The sequence below is a fragment of the Triturus cristatus genome, chromosome 3_1 (genome assembly GCF_964204655.1).
Source record: "Triturus cristatus chromosome 3_1, aTriCri1.1, whole genome shotgun sequence".
Lineage (NCBI taxonomy): Eukaryota > Metazoa > Chordata > Amphibia > Caudata > Salamandridae > Triturus > Triturus cristatus.
This window is the reverse complement of record NC_140583.1, coordinates 454,822,088-454,847,825: the sequence shown is the minus strand read 5'-3', so window position 1 is coordinate 454,847,825 and position 25,738 is coordinate 454,822,088. Positions and strand designations below refer to the sequence as shown.

Sequence of the window (25,738 nt, the reverse complement as noted above, 5' to 3'; positions counted from 1 at the left end):
CTTCATGACTAGTTCATCAGACCACTCTCCTGGGGGAGCACATTCCCCTACTAGACCTTAGAAGGCCCTACTAGAACTTAAAAGCCCTGGTCTCTTAGCACCAGCAGGTGGACCTTACCGGTGGCCAGTGTTGGTTAACCTTGAAGCCCTGTCCACCACAATCCATACTGAAGGTCACCTCCAGTCTTGCGGGCAGGCCTACAAAGCAGCACACCCTAGAGCAGCAGTGACTTTGCCACTGAGCTCACAGGACCCTTGAGGCCAGTCCGCCTCACCCATTGGTGCTTCCATTTGCCTTGTTCCAGCAGTACTAATGCAACTCACCAGGGATTGGCAATGCAGGATTTGCATGCACACCAGACTAAGGGGAATGTTTACAAGGGCCTTGCCTCATGCTTGCACTTTGCAACATGGTACATGCACAATGCAAAGTTCCAGCTGGGTGACCTATCCAGAAGGCTGCTGCGGCGCGATATGACCATATATGAGGTGATCGTTCAATACCGATGCAGATTTTAGTGCTTGAATCAATGGCTGGTTCACCTGGGCCCTTTGCTACAACCGCATTAAATGCTGCTGAACGGATGCAGTTTGCTGGTGTAGGACTGCAACAGAACAAAGGCTGTGTTAGCATCAAAAGGGCACAGTTTTTTAGAAGCTTAGCAAATAACCTGCGAAAAAGGATGACAATGACTAATGCATCAAATGTTTCTAGATGCACAACCACAAACAATGACGAAATGGAATACAAAGAGTTGGTACATAGAATTACAACCAGTTTATTGGTCAGATCCAGTAGACATCTTATATGGTGAGGCAGAATTACTAAACCATTGTAGCAGGTTGCAGGTATTTGATACTAGGCAGTACATCCTTGGTTTCAGAGAGTACAAACAAAATAAAAATTGCATCCCTGGAAGCCTGAAACCATTAGTGCACATTATAGACACCTTTTGCACCTCCACTGCCGAATGTGAACGGGGCTTTAGTGTGATGAATGAGGTGCTCACACCACTGCGAAACAGAATATCAATCAATCGTCTGTCTTCTATAATGTTCAGAAAAATCGTGGGGTCTCATGTCATAGAATTTAAACCTGAATTTTATGTTCAGAAATGGTTAGAAAAAGGGAGGAGAAGTGCCGATGAAAGAAACTGCATGGCTCGGACACAAATGTCTTATGATTCCACTTATAAGCGTATTTGGAACATTCTGTGATTGGAAACATGTCCCAGATTGTAAATGTATTAAATGTAAACAACCTATATATTAAACCTCAAATAAACATGTTTATCCATTGTTTGAATTAAATAACATTATAAGCTGTAACTGGTCAGTGAAATGCCAAACGTACTAAAAATTGATATGTTTTGCTATTTCTAGCCACACCTCCGACTCCGCCCACTGATCCAATCTTAGGTTTATTCCCGCCCTCTCATTCTCCGCCCACAGTTCCCCTACTTTTTTTCCCCCACTTCGACCACTGGGTAAAACACACCCTTGAATAACAGAATGCTAGAGGGCATGTTAAATATCGAGATCAGAAATTGCAAACGATCTCTTACTGGCGCTCTTTTAAGTGTTTTGGGAAGTATCTATGTTATATCACCGTGGCTTACCTGAAGACTCGAAGTCCGGAGTTTTATACCGGACTGACCAGTCAATTACTTCCGGTCTCCTAACAGTCACTCCTTCCATTTTCAGTATATTGCACATTTCCTCTATCTCAGCAACAGCCTTTTTGACATGCTCACGAGGGAAGCTCTGACCCCCATGCTTCTGGTAAAATGGCCAGTGTTTTTCGTAAGTGTTTGCCTAAAAGGGAATAGGACATATTAATGAAAACACAAAAAGTCGAAAGTACTCTCGTCAACATCTTAAATCAATGGAGCACTATCTTGCAAAGCATGTTTTCTAAAATGCTATGCTCTCTCTTTGCGCGCACACAAACTACATGTTTGAGTGCTTTAATTGCACAAAACGCAATTGCTTTAAAAACCATATTTAAAGGGACAGTGGTTTTTCCATGTTTTGTGGAAAATACATCGTAATGACAGCCTCTGCAGAAATTTACTAATGCCCATTGCATAATTTGTAACCGCTTCATGGAAGCTGAAGCAAAACCAGAACATTGAAACTGAAATCATCGCCCATTGGTAAATGAACGTTGCAGGAGAAATTTCAAACACCTCTGAATTTAGCAAATGCTTATTGTTTAGTTAGTAGTCTATTTGTGAAAGATGAACAAAATCTGAAAATCCTAAATACAATGAGGGCCCATTGTTAGTTAAATACTGCAGAAGTAGCTTAAAGAATCTCTCACCACAACCTATTAATGAAAGCAGAACATAGTAAATGCAATCAAGGCCCATTGTTAGCTCTAGATTGCTGGCAGTAGGTTCAATATTCTGATTCCTATAGTCCGAATCTTAAGAAAGCAAACCTTGTTTTATCTGGAACCATGTATTCTTAGCTACATTATTTAATATTTCCTCTTCTTTCAACTACAATCAATATAGTTCAGTATTTTACTAGCTGCCTTCATTGAACTTTTCCCTGTTTAAAAAAAGCATTTATACTAACAGCACTAAAACATGTAATATGCAACATATATATCAGGTAACTTTTGTGAAACATTGTTATATTGCCATCTCAAGGTTCTGGTGATATTTACAAACCACCCAGCTTTCAGCCCTGTACATTATAAAGTCACCACCACCCGAGAAGGCAATATTTATCAGAATAAAGTATTCCCTGCTGTACACTATAATGGTATTACAAGTCACAGAGGAGTTCTATGACCTTATAGTGAAACAAGGCCAAGTTCCTTTATAAGGTCATGAAACTCTGAGAGGACTTAAAATATCCTTATACTTTACAGAAGGGAGTACTTTATTAGTTATAATACATGGATACACCATAACCCTTGGGAAGAGATGTAGTGTTATGGCCAGACCTGCTGACTCTAAAAAATTGGGAACCAGGTTAGAATCCTAGTATTGGCTCAATATTCTTTGATTCTGGGCAAATCGCTAAAAGTCTGTGCCTAAAAAACCCTGACTGTGGTGTAATCCGGTGCTTAAGGAAGGAGCTCTATGCCTTTAGGCCAAGTTCATGCTACATAAAACTACAAACAGGACCTTTCCAAAAAACCCTTAAATCCTTGATATGGTGTTCTTTCATTTGGAAGAATAGGATTTTTGCATGCATGAAGAACAAAATTAGAATTTCTAGTGAAAAATTAAACACAGTAAAAAGCAGTTCAAACTGTATTATTACCACGGTTTACACATGTGAAATAGTATTGGGGGTATCTTCATGAGTCACTGATTTCCATTATATGCACATGCTTTATCTACCTACGACATTTTTCTGATGGCTGTTTTCTCTTGTTTTTTTCCCTTCTGTATGTTTGTTTACTGTCACAGTGTTGACGACCACTTTCATAAAAGCAAAAATAAAGTTCCTAAAAATATTTGTTGCAAAAAGATATTAGAATCAGTTTAATGCAAGTTGTATTTAAAAACTGCTGTATCTCAGAATGTGTAGAAACAGAAGAGTGAATCTGTATTTCCTATGTTTCCTACAGTGTGTAAAAATAACATGATTGCATAAATATCTCTTGTCTGCTTTTCGCTGTTCATCTAGAAAAAACTCTGCAAGTGAAAGGGTTCTAAATGTATACTCCAAGTAAAGGGTGGGGTTAGCAATGCTACATTCATAAATGTTTGAGGGCAAACTGTTCTAGAAAGAGTTAATCTGAGCCGAACTACCCAACCTTTAATATGCCCTCCTCATTTGAATAGTTTGTCTCGCTGCTCTAGGGCAACTAACTAACTTTTTTGTATGTGAAGCCATTAGAGTGGTGACCGGTGTAGATTCAGGAAGGCTGGATTCATGTCAGATTTTCGGGCTAATCGCTGTTTTAGCAATTTTGTTTCATTTTAGAGTCATTATCTGTAAATGTAACTGATGTGACTCAATCAAGAATCCAGGGGCGGTTGCTGAAAAGGGCGGAGGGGCCACACCCATCCAATTATAAAAAAAGATATGTGGATGGTAACTGCACGAAGCAATTACCATCCACATTTCTTTAATAAAACAGTACCTTTGTTTGCTTGATGTGATGCATGTTAACATGGATGTTGTCATAACAGCCAGACAGTTTTCCCAAGACACACGCCTAATTGTGCATGTGCCAGTCATTATGACTTGTAAGCAAGCCCTGGCTTGCAGTACTTGAGGGTCCTTGTGGACCACCCACTGATGACACCAAGAAGCGTCAGATGTTTAAGTGGCAGCCCTGTACTCCCAGGACTGCTTGCCCTTTATTGCTAAAGCTGCCTCTACCCTACCCCGCTTTCAAGTCATCAAGCATTACTGACACCACCCAAACCCTGTGAGGAGTTGAGAAGAGAGGGGCTACCGGGGCTGTCATTGCAATAGGGCATACCAGTCTGTGTGTGACCGGACGTCACTCAGGTCACATGCTGTAAACATATACACGGAGCATGTTTCCACAGTGCCGCATATATCTGTTTAGAGCATTTCAACTAGAGCGTGCTTTTGGAACTGAACTGGTGTACAGTAATTCCGTCTGGCTGTGCCAGCGACTGCTGCTGGGACTGGACTACCCAAGACTGCACAGACTGGATGGAGGACAAGACTTTCCTGGCCTCAGCTTCACCCAGGAAAGTGTGCAATTCAAAACTGACAGGGGAACGGGTCCCTTTCAGGCCCTATATTCATGTACTTAACCTTAAAGTTTTAATCATTCAATGTTCAGAAATCGTGCACTGTTTGCCAGTAAAGTCTTAACCAGCAAAAACACTTAAGAACTTCTGAACAATTTATGCTAATAACATTAAAGCAATCCTAAGCGTTTTAGTGCCGGTCATTTACATTTCATGCATTTACCTTGCATTCCTTTGCCAATGTGTTTTAGCCATTTTGTACACCGGCGTGGCTGCTGTTCAGCACGGCTAAAAGTTAGTGGCAGAGGAGAGTTGCGTGCAGTGTTGTAGAGCGGAATGGCGAAGAGCAGAATAGTGTTGTAATGTAGAGTGGCAAAGAGTGTCGGGTACCAGAGTGGCATAGTATGGAGTTGTTTAGAGTGGCATACACTGCAGTGGCATAGAGTAGAGTGGCCTGGTGTGGAGTGCACTGGCGTAGAGTGTTTCAGAGTACAGTGGTGTAGAGTAGTGGCATTTAATTTAGCGGTATACAATGCTGCATCGTAGAATGCAGTGGTATAGTTTACAAAGTGGCGCACAGTAGAGTGAAGCAGAGTAGTGCAGAGAAGAATGGCTTACCAGTAAAAAATAATTCCCTTTGGAAACCACTATATCATTATTAATTCAACATCCAGACACCCTATAAAGCATTCCTATTCCCAATCTTAAATGAGTCAGAGGTTGCATGAACAATTCAATCTTATTATTTCAAAAAAGTTTAATAAAAATTCAATCATTATATCAAAAAAATAGTTTACAATAATCTCATAAAACAATTCATGACAAGTTAAAAATCAGACACTCCTTCAAACATGGACACAATAATTGAAAGAGAGAAAACATACAAGACAATCACATTTGTCATTGGTTCGGATTAATTTCTGGGAATCTTTATAGCACATAGTGGAAACCAACTCCTTATCTAATGTGATTCTGTTGCACAAATTTGGTACAGTAATTGCATGGACGAGTTTCGGTGCAAATGAAATATAGCACCTCCTTCAGGACAACAAAGATTTTCCCTCTTAAGAACAATATCTAAAATTCCAATAAAAGGCACAGAGTTGTATGATGATGCCAATGTGTGCCAACCACGGATAAACAATGTGTACAGATGACAAATTATTTAACACCTTCCATCTAGGATTAATGTCCCTATAGTAAATAAAACTGCCAAATTGCATCTAAAAAGATGTCACGTCACTCAATAGGACTAAGGGGACTGATATCTTGTAGTTACACCATCCGTCACTGCCGTGCCACACTGTATGACATGATGTCAGGCGCTTTACCGTGGGGCACGGCAGGTAAGGATTTGGAGAGCCATTGTATGCCTCCAGGTAGGGAGACTCACCGCAACAAGGGCAGTCACCGCCAGAGAGAACATACGAAAGTTTTTTAGCTTCTATAGTTGTGTATGTCGCTTAATTGAAGCCCCACTGGATCAATATTTGAGATGACATGACAAACGCTGCCTTCGGGGATGGTACCGCCAAAACTGTTGACGTACCAGCCGCTCTCGCGGGGCAGTTTGAATTACGTTATTTCCGTCAGCATGCTGACTGCCTGATTAAAGAAGGAGTTGGTGTGGCTCCACCGTCGGGAAGGCTGAGGGCCACGTGACTTCTCCCCACCTTGCAACATGGCGGAGGAATGCAGAGTTTAGGGGATGTGGCGTTTTTTTCCAGACGTACAGTCACTGTTTATCTCTACATGAGACCCTAACTTTACTTCATACACTTAACATATCTGCTGAAGAATAAACAACTCACTGATAAAGGCAGACTTTATTTACATCAATTGGTTCAGATTGTTACCTTAACTTCCACTGAGAAAGGAGGCACATAGGCATTTTCGGCTCTTCCCACAATGACTTCCTCTAATGGGTCCCATTCATTATATGAGCACACAGGAGAGTCCTCTGGGGCAGGGTCTGTGACCTTGTCATCAGCAGCACAAGGACTCTGGGATGCGGCTGCTGCTTGGGTGCTCTGGAAAGTTCGCTGCACCCATCCTGTAACTCCTCGACTCAACTAAGAGAACCAGACAAAGAAAACAATAACAGTTACCGACCATTCCCGAACGATGATCCGAAAATACACTGCATATGGGGGAGTCTTCTGATGCCAGTGGAATAAACACAGTTCAGCTCGGCTCGCTTAGCGCCCTGCAGTGGACGCACGTTCAATACAGGGGGCCTCCTTGTTCATGCATTGCATCCATACCATCCATACCATCCATACCTTCAGAAACAATGTCAATAATAAGCACTTGCACAGGACTTTAGTTAATGTTCAAAACAAGGAAGAAAATGTAGACGTGTAATTCTTTCACATAGAAAGCTTTTAGTATCCTACCCTAAACACACACTAAACAGAGCTCCCATAGATCACAGTACAAACAAAGTTATGAAACCGCAGAGTGGTTTTAATACATACTTGGGTGCATGAGCCACAGCAGCAGAGCTAGGCCTGGCCTGATGGCTATCCCAATCTGCAAACCACATGCGGATTTGGATGTGACCCATAGAATATCACGCTGAACTGCAAATGGTACACTCGTAGGGGCTCGCAAAGCAACCTACCTAACGAATATTAAATAGGATCGTCGTGATTGCGACTCATTGCGATTGGGAGCAAATGCAGGTATATAGGCCTGCAAGGGACCTGGGACATCTTCCCCTTGCTTATCAGTAATCACCCCCAACCCAGGGCCACAGACTTATTAATGGCTCAGTTGTTAGGCCATAGTAATGCTTTTCTATTGCTAATCTCTACGGCCCATTCTGACGAATCTGCGCATAAACTGCTGCAAAGATTGAACTGGATGGATGTGACCGACGTTTTCTGACCTCTCTCAGACCAGGATAGTCTGGGCCTGATTCACGAAGGTACCTTACACTTTGGAGTACGTTTACACTTTGGAGTAAGTATACTACTTTCAGTCTAAACGTAATACAAAAGTAAGTAACATATCTACACCCAGAGTAAAGCAACTTGCTTACTTGTGTGGGTGGATGACGTCCCTCCCAAAACCCCTCAGTGACCTCCCCTATGCCCCTCTTATTCCTCCATAATCCCTTCCCTTTAGGAGTAAATCCGCCCTTCTCCCGTTCCCTCCCTTGTGTCCCTCCCATATTTAATACTCAAACATATACTTACACTCTGCAGTCGGTGCAGAAATCTCCACACAGAAAAGTATAGGTACAACTTACATTTTGAAGTATGCTTGTAGTACAGTTTGTAGGACTAAAAACGTACTACAAAGTACAGTTTGTGAATCAGGCCCAAGGAGTTTGCAAGAAGGAAAACTCAGTGACCTCAACAGACACTGGCCGATGGCCAGACAGGTAGCTGCTATTCCCTCTCTTGTGAGAAACAGAACAGAACTCCTTCAGTGTCATGCCTCTTTCTTCCATAACCCTAGAATTTTTGTTTGTGTATCTCACTTTTGCAAGTTCTTTTTCACCATGGCATTCTCCCTTTCTCTATGATTTCTCAGGTTTCTCTTCCTCCGTCATGCTCACTTTTCTGCCTTCCCCTTACTCTGCTTCAAAGTTTGGTGATGAAGAACAGGTCTCGGTCACAAAAAAGCGAGTGCCCACCCCTGCATAAATTCGGCACCACCTGGTAATAATTGGCAGCGAGGGAGGAGTGGGATTAGATGTTTTTCAGAATGAAACACACATCAGTGTTAGGTCTCCCTTGTTTATATCACTTTTATTGGAATCCTTCCCCTGGCGCCAATAACCTGCAGCTGTTGATAAAATGAAGGTATGTTTTAAGGTAATGTAGATAATGTTTGCACAAACAGCCCACTAGGGCGGCAGTTTTAGAATAATGCTGCATTGGAGTGCAGTGGGATTGTGACTCATTGTGTTCAAATAAGATAACACGAGAAAGCAGTGAAACAAAGAAAGCCGAGCTTAAATTGATAACGGCCAAGGGTGCCTAGATCAGATTTCCTTTGTAAATCCATTGTCTGTGTCCTTGCCACATAGTTATAGAGTGCCCAACCCTCGGTTTAACCTTCACTGTGTTTCAAAATGGCTGATAGGTTTACTACGTGAACTAAAACAGAACTATGCTGAATTATGTTAATCTTTTCCCAAGATGTGATTCAGTGTGCACTGATAAAGTGTGACAAATGCATCCTTTGTCAGAGTGCTTAGGGTGGGTGTTCTACACTTTGATTTGTTTACACTCAACTTGACCCTACCGATAAGTTAGTGTGCATGAAGACAAGGCAGCAGAAAATACACCAGCAACTGTGACCCGGAAAAACACTCGCATTCTTATATACATTTTCCTTATCTCACAGCAGGTTTCTCTGTGCTTTTAAGGGACAGGATTACTCTCCAGATCAGAATGTGTTGCCCTGGGGCAGTCGATATAGTTGCAGAAGTGATATGCACAGTCCTTCCGAGACTCTGTTATCCATCTGCTTGACTGGTAGGGCTGGACAAGAGCAGGGACACCGGTTCAACTGTTCCACTGCTGGACACTTGCAACAGGAACAGCTGACAAGGTCCATGATGGAACCGGTGGCCGCGATGCCAATAAAGTGGAGGGATCCAGAGCCTAGAGCAGCAGAAAGAAACTCGTTCAAAGGCGAGGATCGCCCCAAACAACTGTGCTTAATACGAGATCTAAAAGCTATGACTAAAAGTACAGTCAACGCTGCTGCTTTCAGAATCACGATACATAAGGCAGGTACAAGCACTGGTAAAGCCAATCAGTCTCTCCTATACAAGAGCTATTGGCTTTGGCAATGTGTTGGCCATGTTGTGCACCAGTGTGGCCGCTGTTCAGCAAGCATGACTAGACGTTAGTGGTGGGGAGTGCCCTAAAGTGGAGTGTGGGGGCAGGGGGAGTAGAGTGGAGTAGGGGGAGTAAAGTGTTGTAGAGTTGAGTAGAGTTCAGTGGCAGACATGACAAAGAGTGGAGTGGCATAGAGTGGAGTGGGGTGGACGAGGGTGGGTTGGAGTGGAATGGGGTACTGGAGTCTATTGGAGTAGATTGGATTGGGGTAGATTGAGTGGGATGGATTGGAGTGGGTGCACTGGATGGGGTGGATTGGACTGGGGTGGATTGGATTAGAGTAGGGCTGTTTGGAGTGATTTGAATTAAAGTGGAGGGTGGTGGACTGGAGTGGGTTGGACTGGAGAGGGCTGCATAAATCGGAAGAGTGGAGTAGACAGAACTGGGTGGGGTGGACTGAGGTAGGGTGGGGTGGATTGGACTGAAGTGAGGTGGATTAGAGTCAGGTGGACTGGATGGGGTGTATTATATTGGAGTAGGGTGGGGTGGGGTGGGTGCACTGGAGTGGGGTGAACTGGATTGGGGTGAATTAGATTCGCGTGGGTGGATTTGAGTGGTTGGGTGGATTGGGTGGGGTGGATTGGATTGAGATGGGGTGGATTGGATTGAGGTTGATTGGACCGGGGTGAGGGAAATTGGATTGTGATGAGGTGGACTGGATTGGAGTGAGGTGGACTGGATTTGGGGTAGGTGGACTGGAGTGGATTGTAGTGGAAAAATTGTTTTCGGTTGAAGTTTGGCAGACTGGAGTGGTGCAGATTTGAGTGGGCAGATTGTTTCTGACTGGAGCTGAGTGGGGCAAATTGTTTTGAATTAGAGTGGGGCAGATTGTTTTGGGTTGGAGTGAGGCAGATTGTTTTGGCTTGGATCGGGGCAGACTTGAGTGGTGCAAATTTGAGTGGGCAAATTGTTTCAGATTGGAGCTGATTGGAGTGGGGCAGATTGTTTTGGATTGGAGTGAGGCACACATTGTTGGATTGGAGTGGGTTTGAACTGCGTGAGGGAGATTATATTCAGTGGATTGGAGTGGGGTAGATTGGACTGGGCTGGATTGGTGGGGGATGGATTGGATTGGGGTGATGTAGACTGATAGGGCAAATTGGAGTGGGGCACATAGGACTGGAGCAGTTTTTTGAGATTGAGTGGGGTAGATTGAAGTGGGGCAAATTGTTTCGGATTGGAGTTGGGCAGGTTGGAGTGGGGCAAACAGTTTTAGATTATGGTGGGGCAGGTTTTAGATTGGAGCAGATTATTTTGAATTGAAGTGGAGCAGATTATTTTGGACTGATGCCAATTAAGTGGAGGGATCCAGAGCCTAGAGCAGCAGATAGAAACTCGTTCAAAGGCGAGGATCACCCAAAACAACTGTGGGTAATACGAGATCTAAAAGCTATGACTAAAAGTACAGTCAACGCTGCTGCTTGCAGAATCACGAGATATAAGGCAGGAACAAGCACTGGTAAAGCCAATAGGTCTCACCTATACAAGAGCTATTGGCTTTGGCAATGTGTTTGCCATGTTGTACACCAGTGAGGGTGCTGTTCAGCAAACATGACTATAAGACTAAAGTGGAGTTTGGGGGGAGGGCGGGCGGAGGTAGCAGAGTGGAGTAGGGGGAGTAAAGTGCCCTAGAGCTGAGTAGAGTTCAGTGACAGAAGTGAAGAAGAGTGAAGTGTCTCAGAGTGGAGTGGCATAGAGTGGGGTGGAAGAGGGTGGATTGGAGTGGATTGAGGTAGTGGAATGTATTCTCTTACTTAGGGGTCCTTTCTGATGACCAGTTTAAATGGGGCCCTTTAATACTGAAGAAAAAAGGGGATTTGGCCCGGGTTAACTCAGCAATTTTTAATTTTGCATCTAAAGTAGGAAAGAAACCAACAGGAGCTATGTTGCAAGTGTACCAGGCAAAAAGCCTGGCCATAGCTTCCTATGGCAGTGACATTTGGGGATACACTGTTGCAGAATCTCTCCAGATAGCCAAGAACGATTTTCTGAAACGCCTATTATGTGTTCCCCGTGGAACCTCCAATTTAGCGGTCCACGAGGAACTGGGGGTCCCCTACTTAAGTAAGGCCCTTGCTTTGCGACCCATGATTTTCTGGCTAAAATGTTGGTTGAATAAAGATCTAACTCTCAACCACCTGATTCTAAGAGAGTGCATGTCCCTTGAAAACTCGGCTCGTATCCCGTGGCTGAGATATATCAAAAAAGGTTTGATGGGATAGGGCGGGGTGATCTATTTTCCAAACCTGATGTCATCATACAGAAGGATGTGGAATCGATCAAGCTAGCCTATTTGTCACTTAGGAAAATGGAAAGGGAAGCTAAGGAGGTGTTGAAACCTAGTGTCTGGATGTATATAATGCTCAAGACAACCCCCATGACGGAGCCTTATCTTATGGGGTCTCTGTCAACACATGAGAAAATAGGTTTCGGTTGAACATCTTTCACCTTTTGCTCACTAGACCCAAGAGTATTAACAGAGGTCAAGTGTCAGCGCCCTGCGGCTGCGACGGACAGTCTCCGCAGGATACGCTGCACTTCCTGTTTTTATGTAAATTATATGAAATTCCTCGCAAGCACTTTCTGGTTCCTATTTTAAAAAGAATGAATTTTAGACTGGCTCGCCCGGCACTTGTTTTCCTGCAATTACTGAAAGATAACTGTATATTTTTTATAGTAGGGTTTTTAAAAGCTTCTGTTTAATCCAGGATTAGTATGGATGTGTTAAGTTTTTTCCTCAGGATTGTTTATTTAATTATTTGATTCTAATTATGGAAATGGTTATCATTTTAAACCATGTACTTTCACTCAAATTGTTTTTATGTCTATGTAACTTTTATGGTTTTAGAACAAAAACCGAATAAAGTTTTTCTGACTGACTGACTAGTGGAGTGGATTGGGATAGAGTGGGTTATATTGAGTGGATTGGAGTGGGGTGGATTGAAATGGGGTGAGGTGGATTTGGATGGATTAGGTTGGTTTGGAGAGGTGTGGATTGGATTGGGGGTGGATTGGATTAGAGTAGGGCTGTTTGGAGTGACGTGAATTAGAGTGGAGGGCGGTGGACTGGAGATGTCTGGATAAATCGGAAATGAGTGGAGTGGACTGAGGTAGGGGGGTATATTGGAGTTGGATGGAGTGTATTAGATTGGTGGAGGGTGGACTGAAATGGGGTGGGGTGCATTAGAGTGGTGAACTGGATTGTGGTGGAATGGGGTGGGGTGAATTGGATTGGCGTGGGGCAGGTGGATTGGACTGAGTGGGGTGAGTGGGGTGGACTGGATGGGGGCTGGGTTGAGATGGGGTGGATTAAATTGAGGTGGTTTGGATTGGGGTGAGGTGGACTGGATTGGAGTGAGGTGGACTGGATTTGGGATGAGGTGGGGAGGCAAATTGTTTTGGGTTGGAGTTTGGCAGACTGGAGTGGTGCAGATTTGGGTGGGCAGATTGTTTCGGACTGGAGCTGAGTGGGGCAAATTGTTTTGAATTGGAGTGGGGCAGATTGTTTGGGATTGGGGTGGGGCAGATTGTTTTGTTTTGGATTGGGTCATACTGGAGTGTTGCAGATTTGAGTAGGCAAATTGTTTTGGATTGGAGCTGATTGGAGTGGGACAGACTGTTTTGGATTGGAGTGAGAGATTTTTTTGGATTAAATGGGGTAGAATGTTTTAGATTGCGTGAGGGAGATTATATTTAGTGGATTGGAGTGGGGTAGATTGGACTGGGTTGGAATTGGGTGCATTAGGATGACTGGGTGGATTGGGGTGATGTAGACTGATTGGACTGTGGTAGGGTGAAATGGAGTGTGGCCGATAGGAGTGGAGCGGTGTTATTTTGATTGAGTGGGGTATATTGAAGTGGGGCAAATTGTTTTGGATTGGAGTTGGGCAGATTGGAGTGGGGCAGACAGTTTTAGATTAGAGTGGGGTAGATTTTAGATTGGAGCAGATTGTTTTGAATTGAAGTGGAGCATATTGTTTTAGACTTAAGTGGGGCAGATTGTCATGTAGATTGGGGGCGGACTGGGGTTTACTGCAAGATTATGTGTTAAAGCATAATTTCTGAAATTAAACGCAATAAAGAAACAATGTTGCTTTGCAATAAAATAATCCTTATCTTTTTAGAACTGCGCCCATGAGCGAAAACAAAAAAAAACTTGAGTACAAAGTGAGAAAAGAAGACTTTGCAAAATAAAAGAAACGTAAGTATTGAAAATAAATCTTTGTAATTTTGCTTGTCCTGCTTCCCAGTCACCTGTCAATATGTCTGCAGGGGGCTAACAGCTGAACAGAACAAAACAGTACCTCAATCACATCGGGAGCAGAGTGTTGGCACTGATTAAGCTGAATCAATCAGTGCTTGGTCTCTGGTCTATAGAGAGGAAAGGTAATTATGTTAGCCTTGCCTTGACAGATCACAAGTGCTACAGCAAAAAAAGATGGACAAAATGCTGAGTAAATCAAACATTCACCCCAGTCAAGAGAGCTGGATTAAATCAATCTTTATTTTGCTCACTACGCCACCCCAGTTTGGACCCAGCCATATGCAAATCAGTCTTGTGGTATTTATGGGCTTTTAATAGCTAGTCTGTAAAAGTGCTGTGAAGCCTTTCAGAATATCAGATGAGTACCTATAAACTATAGGGCAGATGCACTGGGGGGTATGCATTTGGTATTGAAACAACGGATGACGTGCTGTTTATTTTCTGAAAGCAAGTTCTTTCGGATACCCTCTGAGTTCCTGCTCTAGTCCTCGATTGTAGGAGGAGCAGTTGTTGTGCACTATGTCTGTTTGGCTTCTTGTTTCGCAGGTGCGGGAAGTTCATCTGTTGATTGGACCCCAATTTTGTGAAGATGGTGCCAAGTCTCCTCGTCCTATTGAAGGAGGTTGAGAGGCATTTTGGGTGGTTCCATTCATAAACATTGGGCTGAACACAGAAGGAGGCAGATCAGACAGAGTGGCATGGGAACATAAGGCGTGGCATCATATCAAAATGACGAGTGCGGGCACAGAAGGGACACAGAGAACAGCAATACAGCGCAGCGAGACCGGAGACTGAAATAACTCAGACCACTTGTTCAATGCATGCTCCAGCTTACAGGCATCCTGCTGTTTCATCATAATTATACCTATTTCGATCACAAAGAGTTTAAAAAGTACATCACAGCCCAATAAATTCAAGCCTAAATTACATACGCCTGGATGATTATGAAGAAACCAAAAAATAAGGGATTTTATAAAAACAGTTAATAAGAGGCATGTAAAAATACCTATCTGTATATACAATTAAAAACTACAATAAAAAGGTTATAATACAATACACTGAGTGTCTGATCCATAGAGCTAATAAAAAATTTGCTAGACACAAGACTATTCTCTACGGCTGTCTGTAGCAAGAATTCTTAGTATATCTAGATAGTGGCCAAGTCTGATAAGCCTACACAGGGGAATAATCCACTTGGCCCTCAAGTTCTCGTAATTGGAGCAAAAAAATAACAAATGTACTTAGGATTCAGAACTACCTTTACAGCCCAGACAGTTATCATCAAGGAATCCATTAGTTAGCCACTTGCTACAGAAAAATTTGGTAGGAAGGGTCTTGTATCTGAATTGGAGGAACAGTTTACGTGCAAGAAGAGAAACAATTTCATGGATCGTTTCCTCGAAGAGCGGGAGGGGTTTAAAATTCATGAACTCCTGGGTAAGGGAGCCCATAGAGTTTGGCACGTCCTTCTCCAGGATAAATTCCCAATAAATGGGTTTTACCCTACTCTTCGTAATCGAACACAGCTCCTCCGGTCTTAACCAATATTCCTCCATCCCCAATAGTTCTCTTAGGGCACTAAATCAGGGAATTCAATTTATCTTGGGCTGTGTCAAAAGATTCCTGTTAGCCACTCAATAGGAGGCGAGCTCCTCAATCATTCAAAGGCAATGCTAAAACAAGAAGTGCTTATAGTCCAGCTTGTGAACCAGTTTTCTTTGGGCCAAATCAAGAATGATTGCAGTCAGGGGAGTGCTGGCTGGTAGGTTAAGGAGAGATCTTATAAAACGATGTTCAGTGGCGGTAAGGCATTCAGTGTTCACACTACCCCACAGTTCTGCTTCATACAAAACTGCTCCTAAAACTTTAGTATTCTATATTTCTAATGCTGGAGTCACTTTCCTGGACACCGTGTTTCTATGGATCTTATTTATGTGGGCAGTTTGCTGGATTAGGGACAGATGTATATTCTCTATATGGGATGCCCAACATAAATTAGATGTTAGACAAATCCCAAATAGTCAAAGACAAACTAATTCTATTGTACGGTCCCCTACATACATACGTCCCTTAGGCGGCTTCAAAGTACTTTTGGCAAACATCATGTACTTCATTTTTGCATCATTGAGCTCCAAACCACGCTCATCACAGAAAAGTTTAAATCGTTTAGTAGCAGTTGGAGCCCTTGTAGGGACTTTGATATTAATAAGGTGGCGTTGGGTGTAGAGTAGAGCGACGCTCTTTTCTACCCAACTTTTGGGACATCGCACCCATCCCCGTCAAGGAAACCTAGTACCCCATTAATAAACAGCAAGAACAGGGTCGGAGCTAAAAACGCACCCCTGTCTCACTACAACGTTTTTCATGAAGGGCTCGGTCAATTGTCCATCCTCCCCCAACCTAACTTGAGTTTTATCTGCTTTGTGCAGGAGAATAAAAATATCTAATACATTTAGAGGGATTCCCAACTCTGCCACCACCTTCCAGAGTTAAGATTGAGGGACTAAGTCAAATGCCATGTGCAAATCTACGAAGGCTACATATAGCCCCCTCCCCTTTAATAAAAACGTATTTCTAATAAATGCAGAGAAAGTGGAAGACCTGGTCCAGGGTACTGACGTTGGCATGAAAACCCGCCTGGTAATCGGACAGAATATTTTTTTCTACGATCCAATCCTGAACACGGGCCAATAACTGCTTGCAGAAGATTTTCTGCAGAGTCAATTAAGCTAATAGGTCCGTAGCTGGCCAGGTTTGCCCTATCTCCTTTCTTATAAATAGGTATGATCTCAGCTGAATTCCAGGAAATAGAGATTTCCATACCCGAAAGGATGGCATTAGTTAACATATTAATGTATGGGACCCAAACTTCTAAATCCTCTTCTATATATACGTAGGCAGATATTCGATCAGCTCTGACTGGGATACGTGAGCTTATAGCTACTTGGGTTTCCTCAAAATATATTTCTAGAGCTTCCACAGTGCCAGATGGTACAATCTCCCTCAGGCCTACAGTCTCCTCTTCCTCCTTATTTCCTAGAGCATACAGGCCCCCAAAGTGGGATACCAACTCTTCTAGCTAGACTGTAAACTGTAAAGCAGACTTAGGTCCATTCAGACAAAATGATGTTTTACTTCAGAAGGATTTATTGTCTTTGGCTACCGGAGCGCTATGTAGAAAGGACCATAGGGAACATTCCCATTGTTACTTTGCATATTCTAATACCTGTCCGTATCTAGCTCTACATGCCACCATATCTGGGCGGAGCTTAGATTTCACTGCCTGTAGGAGCTTACCATTGGCTTTTCTACATTCCTCATTATACCATTAACGCCTCCCATTTTTCAATTGGCCCCTTCTGTATTATTTCCGCTTTTGGAAGTTTAGACCGCAACACCCCTTTCTCAAACACTTTGGATTTAACATCTTCCAAAAACCTTGGGTTCTCCTCCACCCAACCACTATCATATCGGACACAGTGGGCCATAGCCTAAGGTCAACCAAACAGTAATCAATTCTACTGGCATAGCCAGGTCCTTTGAAGGTCATTTCACCATTAGGATCTGATTTCGTCCTGCCATTTGTGGGCCTCTAAGCATGCTGCAACGTAAGAGCCAACACCTGGCCTACTCTCTTGGTCCATCCAACCATAGGGAGATCTAGCTGTGGAATTTGCCAAAAACTGCCCCACTCCTCAGTCCAATCTAAAAAGGGGGGTGGCAAGAGTTCCAAGTGTGCAATTATGGGGTATTTCCAATGCGTTCAGCCAGGATGTGTTCTAAAATACATATAGTATTAGTTTTCTCTGTACCCAGGCCCACTATTATATACATTAAAAAGTCTAATTTTTATGCCTGAGTATAAAGCAAGATCAATTGCCAAGTTGTCCTGGGAGTCAATGGGGATTAGTTTGACTTTGCACAGATGTGCAATTTTCACCCAGATCGCTAGACCACCCGAGGGTCTCCCCTGCCTTCTACATTCTATACATTCTATACCAGGACTCTTCACTGCTCATGGGGTACAACAGAGGAGATATAATCAAGCCTATGATCCAACATTACACCCCTTTCCTCCTCATGGATAGAACCACTGGCTACCCTTCCTACTAAACATTTAGTAGTTGAGGCCCGAGCGACCTAGGGTTTGGCAAGGGACCCAGACAGGGAGGAGTGCCATAGTTGTTTCTTATTCCCTATGCCTGGTGTCTTATCTCTTCCCACTTGCCCTGCAGGCCCTGTTTCTTGTCATCATGTCCCTGTTTCTATAACCCCCTCACATCCGCCTCATTTTGGTTTCTTCCCTCCATCCCCCTCCACCCCACAATTTTATTCACCCCGTCCGATTGCCAAAGGCAGTAGCTCATCCATGGGTGAGAACTATTGGCTGTGCCAATGCTTGTCTGATTTGCCCCCTGAATGGATGTTACAGTCATTGTATTGATGGAGCAAGGACTCGTATAAAAGAGACTTGCTTGGAAGCAATCCTCTCAGTAACTTGTAATACCATAATAATTGTGTTCGTAAATACTAATAATGCACCAGAATATCCACACACAGAATCTAGGGGAAGCTTGCCTATGTGTATTACTAACAAGTAACCTGTGTCTCTCTAAAAGGGCCGCTAAACTCGGGATTCTGCATTGCGCATGCGTCTACTACATCTACGCAGTATGACGTACTATCGCTTGGACGGAATTCTTTGCAGCTGCGCAGTTGCCTTTAAAATGGCCGCTTGGAACTCACATGATAATGCGCATGCCTTGCTGAAACTAAACCATGTAAGTTTACAAAAAATTCTAATGCGAAAGATTTATATAAGATAATGGTATACAGTGAAATCATTTATTTTTGATTTTAATACACTCTTTCTTTGACCTCTCTATTAGTTCGTATATGGGCCTCCATGCAGGACTGAAACTTGCGCATCATGTGACCAATTCATATGCGTGGTTGAAACAACCCGAGAGCCGTGATGCAAAGCCTTAAATGTCATCCAAAAGAATAGAAACATGTCCTGAGAACAAGCGTGATGTCCTGAGAACGGAAGAAATTTGAATAAAACTATATACATTGTATTGATTAACTTGTGAATACGGGTGGGAAATAAAGCATGGGAAAATAAATTTAGGGGAGGGAATGTAGAACAATGAGCTTAAAGAAGAGTATTAAACTTAGCATAGTGCGATGATCATCTCCCCTTTCCTTATCCAATCAGTTAGGATTTTCGTAAATTCGAAACATTCAGGGGTGGTACATGCCATTAGAAAGGTATAATAGAGGTAGTTTAGTTAGATCAGTTACCATAGAGAGACGGAGAAATGCTGAGAGACTGAGGTGCTGTCCAAAATTTGAGAAAATACTGAAGAAGATACAAGTCCAGACTTATTGAGCCAATTAATTAGAGAACATCGCAGAAGAATCGAGGGAGGCTCCTAATTAGAGAACATTGCGGAAGAATCGAGGAGGCACATATTAGAGAACATCGCAAAAGAATGGAGGAGGAAGATAGTGTCAGAGAGGGGGTGCGGCGCAGGTGCCGTATCTAGAAGAGGTCATCTATCCTGTCCTGAACTTTGGTATCCTGATTTGTCCCAGGGGCTCTTCCCAATTCCTTGGACAAGGGGTTGGTTTCCACACCATACTAGGTAAATATAATTCTGTGTAGTATGTCAATGTACTGCTCTCTCTTTCCTCCCTACACAGGTTCTGTCATCGTAATAATTTTGTTTAACGATTATTCTGAATGAATTCTCTTCCTCTCTTTGTCAAAAGACGGTCTTCTAACTGTATTATGGTTCTTGGCTCATATGAATTTACTAGATAAACATTTTAAACTCTCCCGAGTCTGTGGTTATTCAATAAAAGTTTATTATATGTAACCTTTCACCTATTTAGTTAACTAAATGGTCCATTGACCAGAGAAAATACATTGGATCAAGAGGTTTTGGTAAGATATAATCAGATAAAATTAATCTTACAGGTATTAGCACAATAAATTGACCTCAGCGGTATTTACTAGCCTAAATGAATGTGTGTGTTTATGGGCCCAAGTGAATGTACAGTAAGCGAGTACCTGAGGTTGATAACCTGCTGGATCAGTTTTTCTGGTAGCAGAGCTATGGTTTAATTTATTAGCTAGCTAGGTGAAAAAGTTAAATCTGAATTATTGATTATGTATTAACTTACCCGTTTGAACTTGTTTTATGTTGTCTGTAAATTCCCGGGAATATTGAATAGCGGGTGATGATTGGAAACCACACTGCAGTGAGGTTGCTCGTTTGCAAAAGATAGCACTGAAGGGCTATGCAAGGCTGACAGTGTTGAATTAGGGACTATTTTGTATAAAAGTGAGAGTGATTGATAGCAAAGAAGTTCGCTGGTGAAACTTTGGTCCAATATCACCTAGAAAGGGTAGTACTGAAGGAGTAGCAGGATCATTGGTGCTTGAGTGAAGAGTAAGCGGAAGGGTTTTACTCTTGATGTGTTTAGAGTAAGCGGAATAGTTCACTCGCAGAAAACGTGAATCAATTTTCTGGTTTAAGTAAAGTAAACGGAGTAGCGAATGTTTCTATGTTGTTAATTAATGAATTTGTATGAAAATTTGAAAGGAAAATAAGTTTCGTGTTACCTTGCAAAAGAGGGGTCAGTTGAGGGTGCTGCACTGACGTCACTAAGGGCCGCGCTGGGATTGGTTGGAACAGCGGGCGTGTGACTGAAGCGAAATTGTAAAGGAGGGGTCAGTAGTAAGGAGCGATACTGACGTTACAGAAAAGCGGCGCTAGTATTGGCTAAGAGCATAGTGTAAAATAGAATCTGATTGGTCGAAAGAATAAAAGCCGCACTGGTATTGGTTAGACATTAGAGTAAAAGCGAAGATTTGATTTGGCTAGCAAGATAGACACTACAATAATAATTGACAGTGGGATTTTTATGTGGAGACACGATCAACATTAATAGGGAATCGACCTGACAGAAGGTATTTAGGTTTTGCCAGAGAATATATAAAAAGAGCGATACCAAAAATGTACGTAGAAAAGAGAAAGATGACGTTTATGCAGAAAATTTTAAATTATTTTAAAAGGATAAACCTGTTAAGACTAGAGAGGGAATTCCTATACCTCCCCCGGAAACGCCCGCATCATACATGATGAAGGAGAGAGGCTATCATACTTGTGTATGGTTGGAGAATTGGATAGAATATACAAAAGAAGATGGAGTGCTAGCTTTCCCAGAACATGGTATATTTAATCGGAGGATTCTGCATAACCTGAGATAAAAAATGAATGAATTAGAGCCCCGACCAAGATTAACCCAATATGAAGCTTTAGAGAAATGGGAAACGGAAGCATTTGAGCGCGATAGAGCCAGAAGTAGCAGGAACCTCAGTGTATATTATCCCAGGCTAAAGCGTGAGACTCGAGATAGTCAGATGAAACAATGAAGACAAGCGATGGTAGCTGAAGGATTATATCCTGTACTAATGTCTGAGGAACCGTCAGGAGGCAAATGCACAGGGAAGACCAAACATTTAACGATGACAGGTTGTGGACAATTGGAAGAGGATTTTTTGGAAGACATTTTAATGTAAAACCCTCCGCCTTACCAAAAGGAACAGAGCAGAACTACTCCTAGTGCTCCGGTTTTAGGAACACCATAAGTTCCCCAAAGTTTGCATGACAACAAATGGAAGGGTACTGCAGGAAAAAGAAAGAGGCAATAAACAAGATCAGGGAGGAGTTTATACAGAAAATAACTCAATTGAATATGCAACCTGAAGCCCTAACCATTCCCATGACCATAGGTCCAGTGGTTCCATTGTATGGTGATTAGAATTGCTCACACACCTCCAGTCGTGTCCACACCTACAATTGAACCCAGAAAAGAGAATTTAATCATTGATGATCAAGGTAGCGAATGAGAGTCGGTAATATCATTAATGGATTTACCGATAAAAGGTCAGATAAGTGAAACCCCGAGAAGAGTTAAACCTAGTGGTTCGAAGGAAGTACAAATAGAATCCGCCACAGGAGTTAAGAATGCCACAATGGTATCCCCAGAAGAAATAGAGAGGTCGGCACATGGAAAAGACAAGCCAAAACAACCAATGAAACCTTAGATATCTACAAATTGAAAGTGGAACTAGAAGAAATGATAGCTGGGAATGTAGGGTTAGACAGGTTGAACACTTAGAATGAAAAAGAGTTATTGTTTATCTGCAGAAGTATCACCCGAAATACAAAAATATTGCATGAGAAATTGACAGACTTAGCTTCAATGGGAGTTGAAATAGGCAAATCCAAAGTATTACAGAAACCATACAGAGCAGAATTCAGTGATAAAGACCTAGAAAATATGAATGTGTCTGAAAGAAAGTTACAGGTTAAAGAGTTGATGACCATTTTACAAAAATGGCGTGACTTAGACAAATGGAAAGCTAGATGGATGCAAAAAGGGAAGAAGCACGTGCCAATCGAACCCCTTCTGAATTTGTGATGAAAGAAACAGGAAAGGTAGAAAGATTATGTCCTATGAGGGAGGTACCAGGAGGAGGATATGTACATGTACCATGGACTAGACAGGATATTTTATCCTTTACAAATGATTTCACGAAGTTAAGAGAAAAGCCAGTTGAGTGGTATCAGCAAGTTAACAGTACTTTAGAAATTTTCACAAATCTTTCAAAGGATTTGGATGGTTTGTTTGACATTGTGGTGCCTACTGATTTATGGACAGAGTGTAAAATTACTGTTGATTGGCCTAATGATGAATACCCGAGAGATGAGAAAACAGGAGCTCCTTCAGAAGAGGTAATGAAGAAATATCACCAGGTGATCACTTTCTTGAAAGGGAAAATTCCTCCGAAAGAAACAAATTGGGTAAAAATAGATAGAACAACCCAGGACAGAAATGAATCAGTATATACCTATTATGAACGCTTACTGCAGGTAACAGTATAGCGGGTTTGAGAACATTGGAGATAAAGACATGGGACATGTTGTGTATCGATTTATGACAGGATTAAAACTAGAAATTGGAGATATGATTTGGCAACACATGTGTTGGCAAGCAAGGCCCATAGACATTCTCAAATACGCAAAGTATTGTGGAGATGAGATTGACAATAAACTAAAGAAATTGAAAGAAAAAGTAATGTGGGCACAAGTAAAATTAGCAGAACAGCAGGAACTCCAACTAAATAGCTAGACAGGAAATCAAGGAAATGGGCAGGGCCAACATGAAAATAATGGGGGTAAACAGAAGGGACGAATGAGTAGGGACGAATGAGTAGAGAGGAGGCAAAGAAAAAGTTTCCTTGTTATGGGTGCGGCAAATTGGGGCATTGGAAAAACAAGTGTAAAATTATACAGAAGAATAATAGCCCAAATCAAAATTTAAATCCACAGACGCAGAATGAGGGGATAATGAACCAACCGCAGCAGGTTATAAATCTACAGAGTCAGTTGCCACCTGCCCCTATGCCAAATTTTGTGAACCAGACCAAGTACAGTGCGGACACCGGATTTCAAGGAGGAAGTGGTAAGAAAAATTCTGTAACCTCACAATTTCTTTTACAGGACCCTTATCGATGACAGCGACCAATGAAGGTGCCTGATAGGGGAGGAATAGGTGTGCGTAATTGGCGCATCCTTAGCGGCAGATCAGTTAGGTCCATATGTTGATGATAAAGTAGAAGGAAAAGATATTACCTTCTTATTGGACACTGGTGCTACCCGTTCTACTGTGAGAACAGCAGACATTCCAAACCTACCCCTCTCGGGAGAAGTGATCCAAGTAGTGGGCGTTTCCAATAAACAAATTAGGACCCCTATTACAGAACCCATGGAGGTACGCATTGGCAATTTTAGGGTAATGCACAAATTCGTAGTGTGTGACTCCAGTCCTGTAAATTTATTAGGAAGAGATAGATCTACTGTGCAAAATAAACTGCACAATATTTTGCACACCGGAGGGTGTTGCAATTCAAACCCCAGATGAAGACGGAGTCCACAAATTTATGTTAGCTAAACAAGGCACAGAGATAGATGAGATGTATTCTATGATGAGCAAAGATGACTTACCAGATGAGGTCAAAACGACGGTAAATCCAGATGTGTGGGATTTTACAGGAAAAAGATGTAGGGTTAATGGCAAATGTAGACCCAGTAAAAGTAACTGTAAAGGAAGGTGCAGATTACCCAAACACTTGACAATACAAGACGAGTCCTGAAGTTAAAGCTGGTGTTGCAGCAGAAATTGATCAAATAATCGAACAAGACATTCTAAAAGAAATAATGAGCAGTCCCTGTAATTCACATATAATTGGCATAAAGAAACCTAGCAGATAGGATAGTTCAGGACCAGAGAAAGATTAATAAAATTGTTGTGCCTTGTTGCCCTGTAGTGCCCAATCCAGCTGTGATTCTGAACCAGATACCCTGGAAGGCAGGATGGTTTACCGTAATTGATTTATGCCATGCTTTTTAGGACTCGCCTAGAGTTGCTGTGCATATGCGCAGCTCACCCTGCGAGATCTATTGCTAATAAGGACTTTTAAAAAAGGGCTTGAAGCCCCGCCCCTCATTTCCAGTGGCTGGCGTCACCGTTTATGCTAAACGTGGCCTGCCATTGGAAATGAGCTTTCTGGGTTGCCTCCCTTTGGCTTTTTTGTCCGGTCCATCCAGACTGGATCGCCTGCTTCACGGCTGTCGTGAAGCAGTTTCTTATCGCAAGGAGGCGTGTTATGTAAACAAGCCGTGCGATCCACTCCGGATGGGCCGGACAAAAAAGGAGACATGGCGCCGCTTGTTTATTTTTGCATCACGCTTTTACTTTAAATTGAAAGCGCGATGCAAAAATAAACAGCGGCTGCCTGGCGAGCGCTTGTTCTTTTAGTCCTCTGCCTATATTATCCATTTTCTTTGTGCATATGTTTCATTTAGATCAGGGGTCTCCAACCTTTTCTGTAGGGAGAGCTACTTCCGATCAGTGAAAATCGTATTGAGCTACTAAAGGCTAAGCAACTTGCACATTTTTATGAGAGACCCCTCACGCCCAGCGTCATTGACTTTAAGGCTGTCTCACACATCATTATCCACTGCGCTGCGTTCCATAACATGATAACCGCACTTTGGTGTTCATCAGTCAAGATATGTAAACACTTCCCACACAGGATCAGAAACCTAGGAAAACCCTTGCAACCACCCACCCTACACATGCCATTGCTTGCTCTCCATGTAGGTAAGTACTTCAGTGCCATACATTGGGTTAGTAAGCACTATGAAAATGCTGCAACAAAATTCCTCCTTTTTTTTCGTTATCAAATATACAAAGGGAGAAAAGTCAGGTTACAAATTACATATGATTTTCCTTCATGTCCAGGCCTTTGCAGACTATTAAAACAATAAATGTCCAGTATTTGAAAAGGTGGCATTCCTAGTTTCATTTATTTTCAAATGCCTGCTGGTCATGTAATGCTTCTATAGCAGCAAACTCAGTGGATTAATGTACCTGCTGCAGAAATGTGTATATGTGTTAATGCGCCTGCTGCAGAGATAGACATGCAGCCTTAAGGTCGCAGGTTCAAACCCAGTATGAAAGCTCAGGAGGTTAGTGCGCTTGCTGCAGGGCTCCAGATGTAACCCGCAGGTTACCAGTTCTTGCTGCAGTATGATGGTTGAATAGCTTAAAACAGGGCATCTCCCTACCTGCAGATCACAGTTTCCTGTTCTAGAATATACATCGGAGATCACCTCTTTCACTAATCGGAGTTAACCTATGGTTCATTAGTTCCAATGAAAGAAAGATAGATCAGGGGATTAAAGCACCTGTTACGAAGCGCTGCAGGTCAGTCTCCATTAATTAACTAATAATAGAGCTGTGTGAGGCATCCTGCAGGACAGATGCTTCAGCCCTGAGAA

At 42.5% G+C, this 25,738-nt stretch overlaps 1 protein-coding gene across 1 annotated transcript in view; it reads right to left on the bottom strand.

Annotated features, from left to right (window-relative positions):
- Positions 1 to 25,738, bottom strand: part of LOC146860397 (glycine amidinotransferase, mitochondrial-like) — a 65,240-nt gene that overhangs the window by 19,362 nt on the left and 20,140 nt on the right. Inside the window, exons 2-3 of the mRNA XM_085644263.1 lie at positions 6,551 to 6,766; positions 1,620 to 1,815 (exon numbers count right to left, since the gene is read on the bottom strand). Of these exons, the coding sequence (XP_085500389.1) occupies positions 1,620 to 1,815; positions 6,551 to 6,766 (412 nt within the window). The remainder of the gene's footprint in view (positions 1 to 1,619; positions 1,816 to 6,550; positions 6,767 to 25,738) is intronic.